The sequence below is a fragment of the Mustelus asterias genome, chromosome 1, assembly GCF_964213995.1.
Source record: "Mustelus asterias chromosome 1, sMusAst1.hap1.1, whole genome shotgun sequence".
NCBI lineage: Eukaryota > Metazoa > Chordata > Chondrichthyes > Carcharhiniformes > Triakidae > Mustelus > Mustelus asterias.
In genome coordinates, this window is record NC_135801.1 from 125,320,866 (window position 1) to 125,343,054 (window position 22,189).

At 43.1% G+C, this 22,189-nt stretch overlaps 1 protein-coding gene across 4 annotated transcripts in view; it reads right to left on the reverse strand.

Annotated features, from left to right (window-relative positions):
• The window catches only part of cwc27 (CWC27 spliceosome associated cyclophilin), a 176,199-nt gene that overhangs the window by 143,073 nt on the left and 10,937 nt on the right, over positions 1–22,189 (reverse strand). For all 4 annotated transcript variants that reach the window (XR_013498531.1, XM_078218276.1, XM_078218267.1 and 1 more), the window contains exons 3-5: positions 11,950–12,062; positions 11,224–11,367; positions 3,860–3,958 (exon numbers count right to left, since the gene is read on the reverse strand). Coding sequence is in view for 3 of the 4 variants with exons in the window: in XM_078218276.1 (XP_078074402.1) it covers positions 3,860–3,958; positions 11,224–11,367; positions 11,950–12,062 (356 nt within the window). In the remaining variant the exon portion in view is untranslated. The remainder of the gene's footprint in view (positions 1–3,859; positions 3,959–11,223; positions 11,368–11,949; positions 12,063–22,189) is intronic.

Below are 22,189 nucleotides of genomic sequence, written 5' to 3' on the forward strand. Positions count from 1 at the left end.
GTTTGGAGGGATGTCAGAAGCTGCAGCGTGACATAGATAGGATGCAAGACTGGGCGGAGAAGTGGCAGATGGACTTCAACCCGGATAAATGTGTAGTGGTCCATTTTGGCAGGTCAAATGGGATGAAGGAGTATAATATCAAGGGTAAGACTCTTAGCAGTGTAGAGGATCAGAAGGACCTTGGGGTCTGGATCCATAGGACTCTTAAATCGGCCTCGCAGGTAGAGGGCGTATGGTGTGCTGGCCTTCATCAATCGAGGGATTGAGTTTAGGAGTCAGGAGATAATGATGCAGCTTTATAAGATGCTCGTCAGACCCCACTTAGAGTACTGTGCTCAGTTCTGGTCGCCTCATTACAGGAAGGATGTAGAAATTATTGAAAGGGTGCAGAGAAGATTTACAAGGATGTTGCCTGGATTGGGTGGCATGTCTTATGAGGATAGGTTGAGGGAGCTCGGTCTTTTCTCCTTGGAGAGACGAAGGATGAGAGGTGACCTGATAGAGGTGTACAAGATGTTGAGAGGTATAGATCGGGTGGATTCTCGGAGGCTTTTTCCCAGGGCTGAAATGGCTGCTACGAGAGGACACAGGTTTAAGGTGCTGGGGAGTAGGTACAGAGGAGATGTCAGGGGTAAGTTTTTCACTCAGAGGGTGGTGGGTGAGTGGAATCGGCTGCCGTCAATGGTGGTGGAGGCAAACTCAATAGGGTCTTTTAAGAGACTTCTGGATGAGTACATGGGACTTAATAGGATTGAGGGTTATAGGTAAGCCTATATATAGGCCTAGGTAGGTAGGGACATGACCGGTGCAACTTGTGGGCCGAAGGGCCTATTTGTGCTGTAGTTTTTCTATGTTCTATGTTCTAAAAGGCTTCAGCTTAGTTGATTGTACTGCGGGAGGACACTCAGAGGGCTCATACAGTGCGGCAATATATGTAGAGCTCAGGAATAGGAAGGGTGTAGTCACAATGTTGGGGATTTATTATAGGCTGCCCAACAGCCAGCGGGAGATAGAGGAACAGATATCTACGCAGATTTTGGCAAGATGTAAAAGTAACAGGGTTGTTGTGGTGAGAGATTCTAACTTCCCCTATATTGATTGGGACTCACTTAGTGCTAGGGGCATGGATGGAGCAGAGCTTGTAAGGAGCATCCAGGAGGGCTTCTTGAAACAGTATGTAAATAATCCAACTGGGGAAGGGGCCATACTGGACCTGGTGTTGGGGAATGAGCCCGGCCAGGTGGTCGACGTTTCAGTAGGGAAGCAGTTCGGGAATAATAACCACAATTCAGTAAGCTTTAAGATACTGATCGCTAAAGAAAAGTGTAGTCCTCAAGTGAAGGTGCTAAATTGGGGGAAGGCTAATTACAACAATATTAGGCAGGAACTGAAGAATGTAGATTGCGGGCAGATGTTTGAGGGCAAATCAACATCTGGCAAGTGGGAGGCTTTCAAGAGTAAGTTGATAGGGATTCAGGACCAGCACATTCTTGTAAGGATGAAGGATAAGTATGGCAAGTTTCAGGAACCTTGGGTAATGAGAGATATTGTGAGCCTAGTCAAAGAGAAAAAGGAAGCATTTATCAACGCTAGAAGGGTGGGAACACACAAAGCAAGTGTGGAATACAAGGAAAGTAGACAGAAACGTAAGTAAGGAGCAAGGAGAGCTAAAAGAGGTCGTGAAAAGTCATTGGCCAGCAGGATTAAGGAAAATCCCAAGGCTTTTTATACATATATAAAGAGCAAGAGGGTAGCCAAGGAGAGGGTTGGCCCACTCAAGGACAGGGGAGGGAATCTATGCGTGGAGCCAGAGGAAATGGGCGAGGTATTAAATGAGTACTTTGCATCAGTATTCACCAAAGAAAAGGACTTGGTGGATGACGAGTCTGGGAAAGAGTATGTTGATAGTTTGAGCCATGTTGAGATCAAAAAGGAGGAGTTATTGGGGTTCTTGAGAAACATTAAGGTAGACAAGTCCCCGGGGCCTGAGGGAGCAAGGGAGGAAATTGCTGGGGCCTTAAGAGAAATCTTTGTATCCTCACTGGCTACAGGGGAGGTCCCAAAGGATTGGAGAATAGTCAATGTTGTTCCTTTGTTTAAGAAGGGTAGCAAGAATAATCTAGGTAATTACAGGCCAGTGAGCCTTATATCAGTGATAGGGAAATTATTGGAGAGGATTCTTCGAGACAGAATTTATTCCCACTTGGAAATAAGTGGACGTATTAGCGAGAGCAACATGGTTTTGTGAAGGAGAGGTCGTGCCTCACTAACTTGATCGAGTTTTTCGATGAAGTGACAAAGATGGTTGATGAGGGTAGGGCAGTGGATGTTGTCTACATGGACTTCAGTAAAGCCTTTGACAAGGTCCCTCATGGTAGACTAGTGCAGAAGGTGAAGTCGCATGGGATCAGAGGTGAGCTGGCAAGGTGGATACAGAATTTGCTCGGTCATAGAAGCCATGATGTGGAGATGCTGGCGTTGGACTGGGGTAAGTCCAACGCCGGCATCTCCACATCATGGCTACCATCGACACCGCAAACTGCCGGCTCCAAGTGGAGAGGATCTCCAAGAAGATCGCGCATATCGACACAGACATCAACTGACTTCTTACTCGGTCATAGGAGACAAGGGTAGCAGTGGAAGGGTGCATTTCTGAATGGAGGGCTGTGACAAGTGGTGTTCCTCAAAGATCAGTGCTGGGACCTTTGCTGTTTGTAATATATATATATATAAATGATTTGGAGGAAAATGTAACTGGTTTGATAAGTTTGCGGACAACACAAAGTTTGGTGGATTTTCGATAGCGATGAGGACCATTAGAGGATACAGCAGGATTTAGATCGGTTGGAGACTTGGGCAGAGAGATGGCAGATGGAGTTTAATCCGGACAAATGTGAGGTAATGCATTTTGGAAGTTCTAATACAGATTGGAAATATACAGTCAATGGCAGAACCCTTAAGAGTATTGATAGCCAGAGGGATCTGGGTGTACAGGTACACAGGTCACTGAAAGTGGCAACACAGGTGGAGAAGGTAGTCAAGAAGGCAGACAGCATGCTTGCCTTCATTGACCGGGGCACTGAGTTTAAAAATTGGCAAGTCATGTTGCAGCTTTATAGAGCCTTAGTTAGGCCACACTCGGAATTTGGTGTTCAATTCTGGTCGCCACACTACCAGAGGGTGTAGAGGCTTTGGAGAGGGTCCAGAAAAGATTTACCAGAATGTTGCCTGGTATGGAGGGTATTGGCTATGAGGAGAGGTTGGAGAAACTTGGTTTGTTCTCACTGGAATGACGGAGGTTGAGGGGGCGACCTGACAGAAGTCTACAAGATTATGGACAGAGTGGATATCAGAAGTTTTTTCCCAGGGTGGAAGAGTCAATTACTAAGGGGCATAGGTTTAAGGTGCAAGGGACAAGGTTTAAAGATGCAAGAGGCAATTTTTTTTGTTTTACACAGAGGGTGTGAGTGCCTAGAACTCACTGCCGGGGCAGGTGGTGGAAACAGATACGATAGTGACTTTTAAGGGGTGTTTTCACAAATACATGAATAGGATGAGAATGGAGGGATATGGTCCCTGAAAGGGTAGGGGTTTTCAGTTCAGTCGGGCAGCATGGTCAGTGTAGGCTTGGAGGGTCGAAAGGCCTGTTCCTGTGCTGTAATTTTCTTTGCTTTTTGTAATAAAACATTAAGTGGCATAGATTTATACTTCACAGCAGCACATATATAAAGCAAACTGATGAACCTGCCGAAAGAACTGGAGCCAAAAATGTACTTCTAATCTTACGGCCATGAACTCCAGAGTTAAATGTGGAAACATAAAAACAATTAAAATATAAGTTTCAAATTGCTCATCTCACCTCTGTAGACTTGATCTTATGAGGGCTGATTGGTCGTTCATCTTTATCAATTTCTACTTCTGCTAATCTTAATATATTATAAATAGTATCACCAGTCACCTGTAAAAAGAAAATTCCACAATCATAATCAGAACATGATTGTCTTACTAGATTTTTATTCTGCAACATACCATGGATTAAATTTGGTTTATAGACCAGTCAAAACTGTTAGAACTTTGAATATGATCTACAGTAATATTAAATTCAAAGCGATATCAAACACACAAAAAAGGTTATTTTTCTTTTTAATGCATACATCGCTCTTTTATTATGCTCATGAAAGCAAAATAACAGCTTTGCAGAACCTAACACCAGTTTGTGGACTACAGCTGGGAACAAGAGAGTGCATGCGTGCGTGCACGTGTAATGAGCAGTGGAAATTGGTGAAGCCGCATGGGAACTCAGGGCATGGAATGTGTAAGTGTCATTGCCCAGTAGGGAAAAGTAAGCAGGTGAAAAGGCACCGGTCTCGGAACAGATCTGAAATGAAGGAAAATCATGCATCTCCCTTCCCCTTTAAGTTTTTAAAAAGTATTCCATGATGGAAAGAGAAAAATAAATGTAAGAGAAGAAAAAGAAAGATGGAACTACATGAACAGGTAAGGGAGGAAAATCATCTCTCGCATAGCAGATCACAATGTAAAGTGAAAGTGTGTGAGATTGCGGTTAGTGTCTCAAGATGGATAGAAAGCTGGTTAGAAGACAGAAAGCAAAGAATTGGCAGGCAGTGACTAGCAAGGTATTGCAGGGATCTGTGCTTGGACCCCAAATGTTCACATTATATATTAATGATTTGGGTGAGGGAACTAAATGTATTATCTACAAATTTGCAGATGATACAAAGTTGGGGGGAGAGTTGAGTTGTGAGGAGGATGCAGAGATGCTTCAGCATGATTTGGATAGGCTGAGTGTGTGGGCATATACATGGCAGTTGCAGTATAATGTGCATAAATATGAAGTTATTCACTTTGGTAGCAAAAGTAGGAAGGCAGATTATTCTCTGAATTGAGAGAGGTGGATACCCAGCGAGACTTTGGTGTCCTTGTGCATCAGTCGCTGAAAGCAAGCATGCGGGTACAACAGGCAGTAAAGGCGGCAAATTATATGTTGGTCTTCACAGCAAGAGGATTTAGATACAGAAATATGGATGTTTTACAACAATTGTACAGGACGTTGGGGAGGCCACACCTGGAGTATTGTGTGCAGATTTGGTGTCCTTATTTGAGAAAAGATGTTCTTGCTATAAAGGGAGTGCAGGCTGATTCCTGGGATGGCTGGATTGTCATATGAGGTTAGGATTATATTCATTGGAGTTTAGAAGAGTGAGAGGGGATCTCACTGAAACTTATAAAATTCTAACAGGATTAGGCAGGGTAGAATCAGAAAGAATGTTCCCGATGGTGGGGGAATCCAAAACTTGGGGATCATAATTTGAGGATATGGGGTAACCCTGTTAGGACTGAGGTGAGGAGAAATTTCTTCACTTAGAGAGTGGTGAATCTGTGGAATTCACTACCACAAAAAGTAGTTGAGGCTAAAACGTTATGTAATTTCAAGAATTAGATACAGTTCTTGGTGCTAAAGGGATATGAGATCAGGGTAATGAATTTGATGATTAGTCATGATCATAATGATTGTGGAGCAGGCTCGAAGAGCTGAATAGCCTATTCCTGTTTCTATTTTCTATGTACGTTTCTATGTACCCTGCAACTTAATTTGAGCAGCTGCAAAAATGATCCACTGCTTTTGCATACTTACCATCCAGACCTCAAACTCCATCTCCAAAATAACAATTACAGCAAAAGCATATATGTAGTAAGCCCTTGCTTAAAGTTGACTCAGCTAACATTGTTTCTCCTGAACATTGTTTAAGTAATTACAACATAGTTTAACTTTAACTTTGTTTTCTCAAAGACTTCTTCTGTGGCCTCCATTTGCCCAAGACCTTTTCCCCAGCACTTCCGCTCCTGCTCTCAGTGCTGAAGTCTCTCTTTCCACCCAGCTTCCGTTCTCACCCTCCACTCTTAGTTTTAAAGTCACCTGTATCTATTGCTACTAGACAGAGCCAGGTCAATCCAAAACCAAATTAGTGTTTCTTTTCAACATTTACTGAATATTGCAGTTCTTATATATTTTTTAATTTATTTTTTCTCAAAAGTTATTTTATTTATGAATATAGGCATTTAGGAATGCATATCGTTTCAACTTATAATGGTGTTTGCTGCTGAAAAAGGTCTGAAAGTGTCTAATTGTACAGTATTTCTTTTATCTTTAGTGATCTATTTTAGTTTGCAAGTTATTTCAGCTAGGAAAGCACATGAACAATACAATATTTCAAACTTGCACATTGGTCTTTCTGAGCAAGAAGTGTCCAAAGGAACCCAACCCCAGTTTTAAGATCAAATCCTACAGGAACGAATGCTTCACTTCAAGTTGTGAATTTCAGCAATGCAACCATAACTTTAAGTGAGAACTTACAGTATGCCTTGAACAAAAGAGGCTTACCCCTTGAGAAAACCGTTCTGGAAAACTAGATACAGTTGAGAAAAGTGGCATTCAAGTGATAACCAAGAACTGGTTTTAAGTGGTTTATTATGAGAATAAAAATATAACCAAACAATTTAAAACTAGCTTCCAGAGACAGTCTGCAATATTGTTTTTCTCCCTGTAGACCATGGGATGAAATGTACTGGTAGTTCAAAGGTAGCAGAAGGTCACCGACTGAAAAGAAGAATAGACCAAATTGTAGGTACATTCAGTGCTATTTGGAAGGGAGTTCCAGGATTTTGACTCAGTGACAGTGAAGGGACAGCGATATATTTCCAAGTCAGGGTGGTTCGTGACTTGTTGGAGAAACTTGGAAGTGACTGTGTTCCCATGTATCTGCTGCCCTTGTCCTTCTAGATGGTAACAGTCATGTGTTTGGAAGATGCTGTCTAAGGAGTCTTGGTGAGCTGCTGTAATGCATCTTAGAGATGTTACACACTGCTCCCACTATGCATAGCTGGTGGATGGAGTGAATGTGTGTGATTGGAGTGCGAATCAAATGGGCTGCTTTATCCTGGATGGTATTGAGCTTCTTGAGTGTTGTTGGGGCTGCACTCATCCAAGAAAGTGGACAGTATTTCATCACACTCCTGACTTGTGGCTTGCAGATGGTGGACAAGCTTGGGGGTTGTTAGGAGGTGAGTTACTCTTCATAGGGTTCCCAGCTTCTTGACTTGCCCTTGTAGACACAATGGGTGGACTTTTCCCATCTGGCCCTCCAGGGGAATCATAGCGGGCATGGGGGGGAAGGAGGGGGGACCATGCAAAGGTTCACTGACCTCAGGCAGGGTTTTCCGGCTTTGGGGCAAGCAAGGCCGGAAAATCCAGCCCAGTAAATTAGTCCAGTTCAGCTTCCAATTAATGATAACCGCCAGGATGTTGAGAATGGGGAGTTCAATAGTGGTAATGACACTGCATGTAATGGGGCAACTGCCAGATTATCTCTTGTTGGAGATGGTCATTATCTGTCATGTGTGGCGCAAATGTTACTTGACACTTGTCACCTGAGCTTGTATATTACCCAGGTCTTGCTGCATTTGGACATGAACTACTTCAGTACCTGTGGAATTGCTAATGATGAACACTGAGCAATCATCAGTGAACATCCCCACTTATGATCTTATGATAGAAGAAGATCATTGATGAAGCAATTGAAGATGTTTGGGCTTACGACATTACCCGGAGGAACTCCTGCAGTGTTGTCCTGGACTGAGATGATTGACCTCCAACAACTACAATCGCTTTTCTTTGTGCTAGGTATCATTCCAACCAGCAGACAGATTCTCCCTTGATTCACATTGACTCCAGTTTTGCTAGGGCTCTTTGATGCCTTACTTGGTCCAGTGCTGCCTTGATGTCAAAGGCACTTCTGGAATTCAGCTCTTTTGCGCTTGTTTGAACCAAGGCTGTAATGATGCCAGGAGCTGAGTGACACTGGCGGAACCTTGACAGCTTAGTGCCAACTAAGTCCCAGTTTATAGCACTGTTGATGACCCCTTCCATCACTTCATTGATGTTCAAGCCTAGCCTGATGGGGCAGTAATTGGCTGGATGAGATTTGTCCTGCTTTTTTTGTACAGTTCATATCTGGGATATTTTCCACTTTGCTGTGTAGATGTCAATTTTGTAGCTGAGCTGGAACAGCTTGATAGAGACTCAGCAAGCTTCTAGAGCACAAATCTTCAATACTATTGCCAGTTGGCGAGGTCAGTCTTTATTGCCCTTCCATAATTGCCCTTGAGACGATGGTAGGCTGCCTTCTTAAACCGTTCCAGTCCACATCGTGCAGACACATCCATCATGCTGCTTGAGAGGGAGTTCCAGGATTTTAACCCAGTGACAGTGAAGGAACGGCAAAATATTTGCAAGACAGGATGGTGAGTGGCATGGAGGAAAACTTCCAGGAGGTGGTGTTCCCATGTATTTGTTATCCTTGTTCTTCTATATGGTAGTGGCCATGGGTTTGCAATGTGCTGTATAAGGAGCCTTGGTGAGTTCCTGCAGTGCATCTTGTAGATTGCACAAACTGCTGCTCTTGTGTGCTGGCGGTAGAGTTAGTGCATGTTTATGGATGGAGTGCCAGTCAAGCAGGCTACTTTGTCCTGGATGGTGTCAAGCATTTTGCGTGTTGTTGGAGCTGCACTCATCCAGGCAAGTGGAGAGTATTCCATTACACTCCTGACTTGTGCCTTGTAGTCTGTGGATAGACTTTGTGGAATCAGAAGGTGAGCTACTTGCCGCAGAATTCCCAACCTCTGACCTGGTCTTGTAACTACAGTATTTATATACCTATTCCGGTGCAGTTTCTGATCAATGGCAACCCCCAAGATGTTGATGCTTGGGGATTCATTGATGATGCCACTCAATGTTATGGGGTGATGGCTACATTCTCTCTTGTTGGAGATGGTCACCTGCCCCTTTAGTGGCATGAATGTTACTTGTCACCCTAAGCCTGGCTATTGTCCAGGTATTACAGCTCCGCTGTGATGGTTATACCGTACTCATGTTTTCCATAAACCCTTTGACAAATTGCATTTTTGCTTTCCATTCTACTATTGTTTCTCTTCATCTTTCAAGTGGACGTATGGGGGCGATTTTACCATTGCGTTGTGCCCATTTTGGGGTGCAACACAGTGGTAAAGTGGGCCGTAAAGTGTTCAGCGCGATGAGCACTGGTTTTCGCTGCTGGCACCATTTTACAAGCGCCAGATATCCAGTGCGGTCAGCCTCTTGCCAGAAATGGGCGAGGTGCAGGTTAATATATTTAAATCTATTAAAATGAACATTTGTATCTGCTTACCAAGTCGGGCGCTCAATCGTCCAGGCTCCACCCCCCTTCATGACCTCTCTGGGAAAGGTTCTCGCTGGCGAGAAACAGACATGCTCCCCATGAATGGGGAGCAGTCGACTTAGCCTCGCCGGTGGAATTGGAAGCCATTGAGGCACCCGGGGAGGCCGAGGGCAAGGGAGTGCCCCTTGGGCAGTGCCAGACTGGCAGTGTCACTGTGGCACCTGGGCAATGCCAACCAGGCAGTACCAGGGGGCAGAGCTAAAAGGGGAGGGGCCTGTGGGGGGAGGGGGGGCCAGTGCCACTCTGCAGGGATTGGTGGGGGTGGGGGCTGCCATGCTGTGGTCCATGATCGGTTGTGATCTGTGATCGGTCTGGGTGGTGGGGGGCTGCATCTTGGGCCACGAGCCCCCGCGATTGCAGGGGGAGGGAGCTGCTTCAGGTAGCCTGCAGTTGCAGGGGCCTGACAGCTCTCTCTTTTGTTGGATCCCTGCTACTGATAATGTGCTTGTGCAGCATCAGAGGCCTGCACATGCGCACTACCTCCCTCTGCAGTCTTTCGGGCGCGTTAAGCCCCGGCCATCTTCTGCAGTGCGAATCTGACACGCTCAAAATTTTGCAGGCAGAGTGCATACGGGGGGGGGGGACTAAAAACGGGCCTAAATGTCAGATCTGAAACTCTCCCAGTTTCAAATTCACACAGCACTTCGAATGAAAATGGTAAAATCGCCCCCGTGGACAACAAACTAGCGTTTTATAATGGCACCAGTGGAATGTTACAAGTCAGCAGATTTTGATGCCTTTTGGGCTGCAGTTGGGAGGCAAGTTGTTTTTTTCATGGTGAATGTGCTTCACAGTCAGAGAGGGAAAGAAGGTACAAAAGTGAGATGCTCAGTACAGAAGAGAAAATGTCACGAGGAAAAATAACACCAGCCTGTTTACTGCAGCAGGAAGCTGGAGAAACTTTTATTTACATCACTAGTTTCACATTTGGGGTATCTGTCACTACTTAAAGTTTCTGGAGCTTAAACAACATAGATTTCCCCAAGTTATGTAGAAGCCTTTAAAGGAATTCCTCCATGTAGTGCAAACGATGGTTCCCAGCTGTAACTAAGAACCAGCTTTTGAAATGTCAGGATTTCATTTAGTGCTCAGCTTTTGAAGTCCAAAAATGTTAAACACATGTTTGTGGTTGACTCTCAAATGGCCTCTAAAATAGAGGGCAGTTAGGGATGGGCAATAAATGCTGGTCCAGCCAGCAACACTCACGTCTTGTAAATGAAAAAAAATTAACAGAAGGAATGCCACCCTAGTATTTAAAAAGAAAGTTCCCCGTTAAAAATCCAGTATAGACATCTGAAGTGTGGGTTGAATAAATAAAAGCAATTCACAGTTGGCAAGCAGAAAGGGGTACTTAAAAAGCAAAGCTAGTTACTTGGAACAGGACCTGTGGCCCAGTTAGGCTGGGAAGATTTACTTTCTTTTTTAAAAATAGTGAGACTGGTTGCCGGGAACAGGACTTGAAGCCCAATGTGGTCTAAAAAATAATATTTTTCCAGTTCTAGCAGTGAGTAAAACTGCATTCCCAGCTATGAAAATAAAAGCATCACAAACACTTGAACAATTTAAGGAAAGATTAGATCATAAGAGAACAAACCACTTGAAAGGTGAGGCCAGCACAGTAAAGGTGGGAGATGGGGAAGGGAGGTGCAACATCACAAAGTGGTTGAAGGAATGGAATTTGAGCACAAGAGACAATGTTGAACTTATTAATATAAGAATTCCATGAAAATGTTAACACATATAAAGCCTGTATCATGAGCATCACAAAAACTGCAACACAGAAAGTACGGGTAATGTCCACAGAAAATACATGCAATGTGTGTGCTAGTTTCAAGAATGCATTTGTTAATGTCATTCTCACCCTCAGAAATATCAGCGGTTAAAACTGAAATCCAATAGCAACATTTCTTTATCCTCATAATCTAACCTTTCCAAAGATGGTATGTTTGTTATTGAGTTCATCCGCAGGACCCAATGTAAAGAAAAACTGACTGCCATTATCATGAGGTCCAGCATTTGCCATAGCAACCAATCCTCTTCTATTAAAACGTAAACGCGAATGAAATTCATCCTGCAAGTTTAAACAGTAAAGAAAAAAGTTTAATGAAAAATAGGGACTTCAAAGATCTATCTTCCAGAAATACAAAGTGTGGTCTACAAGTAAAACAAAATCCAATTTATATGAAAAAAAACTAAACGATTCACATCTATTCAATCAGAGCTGCACAACATAAAAATCCCACCGAAAACTTCTAAATATAAAATAAACAAATGCAAAAATTCAGACATCCCACTCCCTCAAAAGCTCAGCAAATAAATACACAATCCAGTGTCACATGGACAGGTCCCAGGTTCAATCACAGATCTGTGCTAAGTTACTTGATGGTAGACTTGATTGCACATAAACTGAAAGGCAGGAGGTCAGCAACATTCATTCCAACTTCTATGAGCCCCCCAAAACCCATTAGTGAAAAGTCGGACAAAGGCAGAAGTCACAATCTACTGGGAGGTTTCCTCGCTAGAACATCCTCCCTAGTCTCTCACAATAGCTAACTGAAAACATAGCAAACAGGGTTCCAGCAATAAGACTTTTATCCCAATGTTAATCAGTAGCTTAAAATGAAGTGAGAAAATTGGGGGGAAAAATTCAGACCTTAAAAGGCTTCCCATATATTGATTCGCCACCTGTTCCAGTTCTTGTTGGATCTCCTCCTTGAACAATAAAGCCAGGTACAACCCTGTGAAATATCGTGTTATCATAATAACCTGAATGGAAAGAAAAATAAACAAGGGTATACAATCAGAAGGGCTCATTTAGAAATTAGCTGTCTTCAGTAAGTTTTAATCATCTGCTTTTTTAAAAAACACTTATCCAAATAATCACTGCAGCAGCTGTGTACAGAATACCCAAAACCAGCTAGATCAAAATTAACAGAAAACATAAAATGTAAACTAATTCTCTTCAGCCTGGAATTTGCAAAAGCAAGTTATTCATTATAGACACAATGCCAAGTTTACTTTTTTTAGGTCATCAAGCAGCAGGATTTTCCCATCCTTCCCAGCAGCATGGGGTGGATTCAATGGGAAATCCCATTGACAACAGAAGATCCTGCTGCCAGCCAAGGGTGGGACACCTCCCACTGCTGAGAAATATGCGGGGGGATCAGAGAATCCCGAAAAATATCCGCATGCAGATGTACCTCTGCCAGAGATAAATCAGCTGTCAAACGAAGAAAGGGGAAATGGCCTGTCTACATGTACTTGTGGGTCTTCAGGTGCTGCTCACAGTTAAGTAGAAAATATGGCCAGGATTCAGCCAAAACAAAACTAAGTGCCCAACGCTGGGAAAACGGGAGAATTTCCCATTAGTTTTTTGGGCGTACTTACCAGAACGAATCTCCAACACTTTGTGCATTGCAGGGTGTCTCAGCACGATTCCCTCTGGCCGATTCCCGCCCGACAGACTGGGAGCATAGTGTTGAGTGGGCCACCTAATCACTGGCCTGCATTGCAACCCCCCGATCGCTGGCCTTCCAACCCCCGCACCCACTTATCGTTGGCCTACTAGACTTCCCTGGGCCAACCCAGATTCCCCCCCCACCTCCCGGCCAGCCCCAACCACCCCCATGGCAAGCCACCCCCCCCCGCCCCCCAACTTGCGTGCTATACAGACAAAGCATACCGTTCGGAGAAGGAAATGAGAGAGTGCAGAATGTAATGTTACAGTTATAGCTAGGGTGTACAGAAAGATCAACTTAATGCAAGGGAAGTCCACTCAAAAGGCTAGCCATGGCATGAATCAATTCCAGCCTCCCGGACTAACTGGATCCACTACAGTTTGCCTACCACCGCAACAGGTCCACAGCAGACACCATCTCCCTGACCCTGCACTCAACCCTGGAACACCTAGATAACAAAGACACCTATGTCAGACTCCTATTTATTGACTACAGCTCAGCCTTCAACACCATTATTCCCACGAAACTCATCTCCAAACTCCGTGGCCTGGGCCTTGGCACCTCCCATCTGCGACTAACTCACAGATCACAATCAGTAAGGATAGGCAACAACACCTCCTTCACGTTCATCCTCAACACCAGTGCCCCACAAGGCTGTGTTCTCAGCCCCCTACTATACCCTTTACATACCTATGACTGTGTGGCCAAATTCCCCTCCAATTCGATTTTCAAGTTTGCTGACGACGCCACCGTAGTGGGTCGGATCTCAAACAATGACGAGACAGACACAGGAATGAAATAGAGAATCTGGTGCACTGGCGTAGCAACAATAATCTCTCCCTCAATGTCAACAAAACGAAGGAGATTGTCATCGACTTCAAGAAGCGTAAAGGAGAACATGCCCCTCTCTACATCAACAGGGATAAAGTAGAAAGGGTCGAGAGCTTCAAGTTTTTAGGTATCCAGATCACCAACAACCTGTCCTAGTCCCCCCATGCTGACATTGTAGTTAAGAAAGCCCACCAATGCCTCTACATTGCTGTGATTAGGCATGTCCCAAGGTTAATTAGAAGGTAATTACTTTCTTATAGATTGGCAGCTGGTTGTAAATTCCTAGCTCTTGCGTGTGGTCAAAGAAATATACAGGAAATATTTGAGTTTACACATGATGTACAGCACTGAAACAGGTCACTCAGCCCAACCTGTCCATGCCAGCTTTTTAAAGATTTCTTGGCATCTGTAAATAAGTGTGGTTCCAGACGTGTGTAATACTTTTAGATACTGAGCAGCAGATATATATTTCTCATGATAGGTTAGGGATAACCATGTTTTATAGAAAAGGCTTGCATTTAAATAATGTCTTCCATGTCTGCCAAAGTGCTCTATAGCCAAATAAGTGCTTTTATGGATGGTCACTGATGTCATACGGGCAGCCAATTTGTGCACAACAAGTTCACACAAACAGCAGTGTAATAATGGCCAGGTTGGTGATGGTGAAATAGCCAAGTCACCAGAACTTCACTGTTCTTCAAAGAATTATCATGACATCATTCATGTCTATCCAATAGGACACTGTTCAGCATTTCACCTGAAAAATAACACCCCCCAGTATTTCATTGGAGGGTCAGACTGGGTCTCATGTTCAAGTTAAAAGCAAATTATTGCAGATGCTGGAATCTGAAACAAACGCAGAAAATGCTGGAGAACCTCAGCAGACCTAACAGCAGCTATGGAGAGAGAACAGAGCTAACGTTTGGCGTCGGGACGAATCTTCGTCAGAGAAAGTCTCTGGCTTGTGTCTCAGAGGCATGAGTGCCACCATTGAGCCAAAGCTGACAAATGGGGGTAGACTTCTGTAGAGATGGAAAGCCCTTGAGGACATTTAAAAATAGAGGGCGGGACCTGGATGCAGAAGCCTCACCCCCATTTCTGACAGATCCAATTTTTGCCAGCAGGAGGAAGGGCGTGCAGTGTGATTCACTTAGGAGGGAAACCCAAACTCAGGCTATTTGAACTCAGTGGTGAGTTTAAACAGACTTGACTTTGGCTATTTCAAGGGCCTTAACCTGCAGTGTAGGAGTCACAAGTTGATGGAGTGACATAAACCCTCTTGAAGGGCAGATAAGATCTGTATAACTGTCATGATTTTTTTTTAATTTCCTGCTCTTCAAACATGAAAAATAGCTTTAGCTGTCACTGAGAGATTTTAAAAAATGTCTGCTTGATTGCTTTGACCTGCTGCTGGTTAGGAAAAAAAACAGGAGCATCTGGTGGTGTAATTTCAATAGAGTTCTTCATTGACACTCCCCCACGTTGGCGGAGTTTCAAAAGCTACAATTATCTTAACAGAGGTTCTAAATTCAGTTTTATTGCATTTAAAGAGGTTATTAATATATTAGCTGTATTTGTTGTGGGGTCTAAATAGAAGTTTGTTTTTATAACAGATGAATCGATTGAAAATTTTAAAACTCTAAATGGGTTTCATGAAAATCCTTATGCTCTCTTGATACTACTCCACTGTTTTCTCTACTGCCACGGAAGGAAGGTGGGTTGGGGGAAGGGGGATATCGTCAGAGGGAGTGTGGGAGGGCAACCTGGGGTGCGTCACTACCACCCCCCACCCGCCAAGAATTATGGGCCAATATCTTTCCTTTTCATCCTTGGTCTCTGCACCTGATCTTATCCTGTGACTTCAACATATATCTAAACTTTCCAAGCCTCCTTCACAAAGCGAAAGCAAAATATAAATGAATTAGCTTAACTTCTACCAATTGAAATACTGAAACATGACAAGATACAATTCTTAACTGCTAATCTATCTCTATTAGTTCCAATTCAAGCAATATTCTTCTAATCGACTTAAACTCCTCTTCAGAATCAGTTAGCAACACACAGGGCTACATCCTTGTACTTGGGCTGCTATGCCTTGAGCCTCCAGAACACCTCTGGTGAGACCTATTTCTTCTTCAAAACAGCAGCCTCCAGAAAGAGGCTTCTTTTAGAACCCAGCAGTAAATGCCTGGTTTTCTCTGTGAGCTTAGCTCCTCCCCTTAAGCACATAACTGTCTCTGTCAATCAACCTAATCAAAACCCTATGCTAACACTCCAGGGGAAAACCCAAATAAATAAAAATGCACTAACTCGGATAAAGACAAACACACCCCTAGCCCAAATCAATCATTAGCCTGCATACTCAGCATGCGAGCTGCCTGGTGCCCAGATAAATCAGCACCATATAAAACGGAACTGAATTTTAAACATACCGCTTACAAGAAACATGATATAAATACATTTCTTAAAGGCACAGTATCATTTTGATTTGATTTATTATTGTCACATGTATTAACATACAGTGAAAAGTATTGTTTCTTGCACGCTATACGGACAAAACATACCGTTCATAGAGAAGGAAACGAGAGAGTGCAGAATGTAGTGTTACAGTCATAGCTAGGGTGTAGAGAAAGATCAACTTAATGCAAGGTAAGTCCATTCAAAAGTCTGACAGCAGCAGGGAAGAAACTGTTCTTGAGTCGGTTGGTACGTGACCTCAGACTTTTGTATCTTTTTCCCAACGGAAGAAGGTGGAAGAGAGAATGTCCGGGGTGCGCGAGGTCCTTAATTATGCTGGCTACTTTGCCGAGGCAGCAGGAAGTGTAGACAGAGTCAATGGATGGGAGGCTGATTAGTGTGATGGATTGGGCTACATTCACGACCTTTTGTAATTCCTTGCGGTCTTGGGCAGAGCAGGAGCCATACCAAGCTGTGATATAACCAGAAAGAATGCTTTCTATGGTGCATCTGTAAAAGTTGGTGAGAGTCGTAGCTGACATGCCAAATTTCCTTAGTCTTCTGAGAAAGTAGAGGCGTTGGTGAGCTTTCTTAACTATAGTGTCGGCATGGGGGGACCAGGACAGGTTGCTGGTGATCTGGACACCTAAAAGCGTGAGGCTCTCGACCCTTTCTACTTCGTCCCATCATCACACTTCACTTCAGCATCCTTTTAGGGGAAAATATCACTTGTGTTGCTACTGCATAGTAGCAGCGTGAAACAGCTGGCTTCACCTGTTGTTCAAAGTTTTGCGATACCTTACATTTCCAGAAAAGTTTTGAGGTACACTAAGCACTTTTCAAATCCAAAAGTGGCAATCCTAGGCCCATTAATGAGTATGCATGATGCACAGCAAGCAATAATCTGATTGGGCTAACCATTATCCCACAAGATAGCATTGATGCGTAATATTTCAGCATCAAGTTTGCAGTGAGCAAATGACTCAAGCCCTCTTACCAGATTTCTAATAGCTAATCTAACAGTGCGTGGAGTTGTCGGAAACCCAATGTGTATCTTGATCTGCGACGGCACACTTGTGTAGGTTGTAGTAGAGAACCCATTAGCAGATTTCTCAACTAGCACATTGAGGAAAGGGAGCTTATGAATGAGCATGTCCCTTTGACTGTATGCAATAGGCAGAGTATTGACCATACTTAACCAGTGCGTGCTTGCAAAGCTCAGAACATAATGCTGAACATTAAATGTGATTCCATGATCAGACAGCACTTGCTGAACAATCCTGAATATGTTAAGAATTAAACTAAACACCAATTTAAGATTATCAGTTGGTTTTGCAATGTGATTCACTTACACTTGCTAGAAGTTACATATATTCATATGCAAGGACCTGCTCTCTTCAGGTAAAAGTAACATGTCTAGGCACTACACCATTTTTGAATTATACAAAAGCTTGGGGACATTATTTCCCTGGTGTATTCTCCATGGCAACACCTTGACCAGAGGCAATTTGCTAACTCTTTTCTCAAGCAGTATAAATTTGCTTCCTTGAAAATTGACATACTTGCCTCTGTTTTGATGAACGCAGGACAGAAAGGTTTAACTGCACTTGCTTTCACCAATACAAATTCTCCTGTGACCTCCACTTTTTCTTCCAAAACAAACTAGAAGCAGTTCATGGAGCCATCTGAAAACATCTGTATAGGTTCCTCTATTACTCCCCTCTAACCAATATTCAAGTTTCCCAGCAAGTCCAGCTCAAAATTATCTTTCTTATTCCATCTACAACTATCCCCATTCTTTCCAAACTCATCTCTTCTGCAAAATCCATTTCCTGCTCCTATGCTTCCCTGTTCACTCAAAAACAGATTATTGAACTACCTCTCTTGGCCTTCGGACAAATAATAGTCATCAAATCTCTTTCCTTTGACACATTATTTTTACCTTTAGAAATCACCATCAACTCTTCAAAATAACAAACTCCTGAACCATTTATCCTTTAGTAATAACCTCCCTTTCGTCACTGGGGGCAGCACGGTGGCAGTGGTTAGCACTGCTGCTTCACAGCGCCAGGGACCCGGGTTCGATTCCCGGCTTGGGTCACTGTCTGTGTGGAGTTTGCACGTTCTCCCCCTGTCTGCGTGCGTTTCCTCCGGGTAGACCTGTTTCCTCCCACAGTCTGAAAGATGTGCTGGTTAGGTGCATTGACCCGAGCAGAGGCCGGAGTGTGGCGACTAGGGAAATTTCCACAGTAATTTCACTGCAATGTTAATGTAAGCCTTACTTGTGACTAACAAAATAAACTTTAACTTTAAACTTTTAACTTTAAGTACCCTTCCTCAAATGTATCAGCACCCCAACTCCAGGCTCAGCTCTTTCAAAACTTCCTGTGTGAATCTCTGCAGTCTAGGTTAGGCACATTGCAACACTGAAATGACCTCAACACATGGAATGGTAATCATAGAAACTAGAAGCAGGAGTAGGCCACTCGGTCCTTCGAGCCTGCTCCATCATTCATTTTAATCATGGCTCATCATCGAATTCAATATCCTGATCCCCCCCTTCCCTCCATATCCCTTGATCCCTTTAGCCCCTAGAGCTATATCTACCTTGAGCCCTTTAGTCCCTAGAGCTATATCTAATTTCTTCCTGAAATCACACAACGTTTTGGCCTTAACTATTTTCTGTGGTAGTGAATTCCACACATTCACCACCCTCTGGGTGAAGAAATTTCTCCTCACCTCAGTTCTAAAAGGTTTACTCCTTATCCTCAAATTATGATCCCAATTCTGGACTCCTCCAGCATTGAGAACACTCTTTCTTTACCTCATCTAATCCTGTCAGAATTTTATAAGTTTCTATGAGATCCCCTCTCACTCTTCTAAACTCCAATGAATATAATCCTAACCAACTTAGTCTCTCTTCATATAACAGACCTGCCATCCCAGTAACCAGCCTGGTAAACCTTCGCTGTACTCCCTCCATAGCAAGGACATCCTTTCTCAGATAAGGACACCAAAACACATACAACACTTCAGGTGTGACCTCATCAACACCCTATACAATTGCAACAAATCATTTCTATCGCTATAGTCAAATCCTCTCACTATGAAGGCGAACATGCAATTTGGCATCTTCACTGCCTGATGTACCTGCATGCGTACTTTCAGCGACTGATGCATGAGGACACTGAGGTCTCGCTGAGTATCCACCCCTCTCAATTTACATCCATTCAAGTAATAATCTGCCTTCCTATTATTTGCTATCAAAGTAGATAACCTCACATTTATCCACATTATACTGCATCTGCCATGCAGATGCCCATACACAGCCTGTCCAAATCACGCTGAAGCATCTCTGCATCCTCCTCACAGCTCACCTTCTCATCCAACTTTTTATCATTTGCAAATTTGGAGATAATACATTCAGTTCCCTCTTCCAAATCATTAATATACAATGTGAACATTTGGGGTCCTAGCACAGATCCCTGTGGAATTCCACTAGTCACTGATTGCCAATCAGAAAAAGACCCATTTATGCCAACTCTTTGTTTCCTATCTGCTAACCAGCTTTCTACCCATCTCAAGACATTACCTGCAATCCCATGTGCTTTAACTTTACATGGTAGTCTGTTATGTGAGACCTTGTTGAAAGTCTAAATAAACCAAATCCACTGGTTCCCCTCGGTCAACTCTACTAGTTACATCCTCAAAGAATTCCAATAGATTTCCCTTTTGTAAATCCATGTTGACTTTGTCTGATTATACCACTTCCTGCCAAATGCTGAGTTATGAAATCCTTGATAATGGACTCCTGCAACTTCCCCAGCACTGACGTTAGGCTCACTGGTCTATAGTTCCCTGTTCTCTCTACCTCTCTTTTGGAATAGTGGGTTTACATAAGCTACCCTCCAATCTATAGGAACCAGTCCAGAGTCCAAAGAATTTTGAAAAATAACCACCAATAGATCTACTATTTTAAGTACTCTGGGATGAAAATTATCAGAACCTGGACATTTATCCATCCTCAAAACCATCAATTTCGTCAAAACCATTTCTCTACTAATGCTGATTTCCTTCAGCTCCTCACTGAAACTTGTTTCTCTCAGAACTTCTGATACATGTCTTCCTTTGGAAAAACTGAAGCAAAGAATAAAGTACGAATTTAATTCCTCGGCTATTTCTTTATTCCCCGTTATGAATTATCCCATTTCTGACTGTAAGGGGCTTACATTCATTTTTGTCAATCTTTTCCTCTTTACATACCCATTGAAATTTTTACAATCAGTTTTTATGTTCCTTGCTAACTTACTTTCATACTCTATTTTCCCTTCTTAATCAATCCCTTGGTCCTCCTTTGCTGAATTTTAAACTGCTCCCAATCCTCAGGCCTATTGCTTTTTCTGGCCAATTTGTATGCTTTTTCCGTGAATCTGATGCTATCTCTAATTTCCCTCGTTAGCCATGGTGTGGCCACAATTCCTTTACCACTCTTGCGTCAAACAGGAATAAACAACTTCTGGAGTTCACCTATTCGTTCTTTAAATACCTGCCATTACCTATCCACTGTTTTTCCTTTCAGTAATGTTTCCCAGTCCATCATGGGAAATTCATGCCTCATACCATCATAGTTTCCTTTATTGAGATTCAGGACCCTGGTCTCAGAATCAACTACATCACTATCCACCTTGACAAAGAATTCTACCTTATTATGGTCACTCGTTCCCAAGGGTTCTCTCACAACTAACTCTTTCTCATTGCACAACACCCAGTCCATGATGGCCTGTTCCCTTGTTGGTTCCTCAACATATTGCTCCAGAAAACCATCCCATATGCACTCCAGAAATTTCCCCTCTATTGTACTGTGACTAATCTAACTCTCCCAATCTGTGCAGATTAAAGTCGCCCGTAATCACAGATGTCCCTTTAACACATGCATCTCTGATTTCCTGTCCAATGCTTTTTCCAACATTACCACTGCAGTTTGGTGGTCTGTATACTACCCCCACCAATGTTTTTTGCCCCTTATTGTTTCTTAACTCGACCCATACAGATTCCACATCATCTATGCTAATATCCTTCCTCAACATCGTATCAATATCATCTTTGATCAACAATGCAACTCCACCACCTTTTCCTTTCAGTCTGTCCTTCCTAAAGACTGAATAGCCCTCAATGTTTAGTTCCCATCCTTGGTCACCTTGGAGCCACGTCTCCATAATGACAACTATAAGATGTGACTCTGGGAGTGTGAATAGCAAGATAGCTGCTGTTTGAAAGCAAAAGAAATGAGACAAACGAGAAAAGATAAATGGGAAAATAAAGTTAAAAATTGGAATGAAATAAGGAAATGTATGTTGACAGCAACTAGATCTACTGCACTACCACCTCTCTCAACTCTTCCACTGTTAAGTTATCAGATTGCTTACCCAATATCCAGTACTGGATGCGCAGAAATTTCCATCAATTAAATATTTAGTCACAGGTGAGGTCGCAGAGGACTGGAGGACAGCTAATGTTATTCCTTTGTTTATGAAAGACACAGGGGAAATCTGGGAAATTACAAACCATGAGCCTTACATCAGTGCGAGAAGATTCTTGGGACAGGATTTACTCATTTGGAAAAATATGGACTTATTAGCGATAGGCAGCATGGCTTTGTGCGGGGGATGTTGTGTCTCACAAACTTGATCGAGTTTTTTCAGCAAGTGACAAAAATGATTGATGAGGGCAGGGGAGTGGATGTTGTCTATATGGACTTTAGCAAGGTCTTTGACAAGGTTCCTCATGGTAGGCTGATACAGAAGGTGAAGTCACACGGGATCCGTGGTGAGTTGGTAAAATGGATACAGAACTGGCTTGGTCATAGAAGACAGAGAGTAGCGGTGGAAGGACATTTTTCTGACTGGAGATCTGCGATCAGTGGTGTTCTGCAGGGATCAATGCTGGGACTCCTGTTATACATATATACATGTATAAATAATTTTGAGGAGAATGTAGGTGATCTGACTGATTATCAAGTTTTCAGATGACACAAATTGGGGGAGCTGCGGATAGTGAGGAAGATTGCCAGAGGATACAGAAGGATAGAGATAGGCTGGAGACTTGGGCGGAGAAGTGGCAGATGGAAGTTAACCAGACAAATGCAGA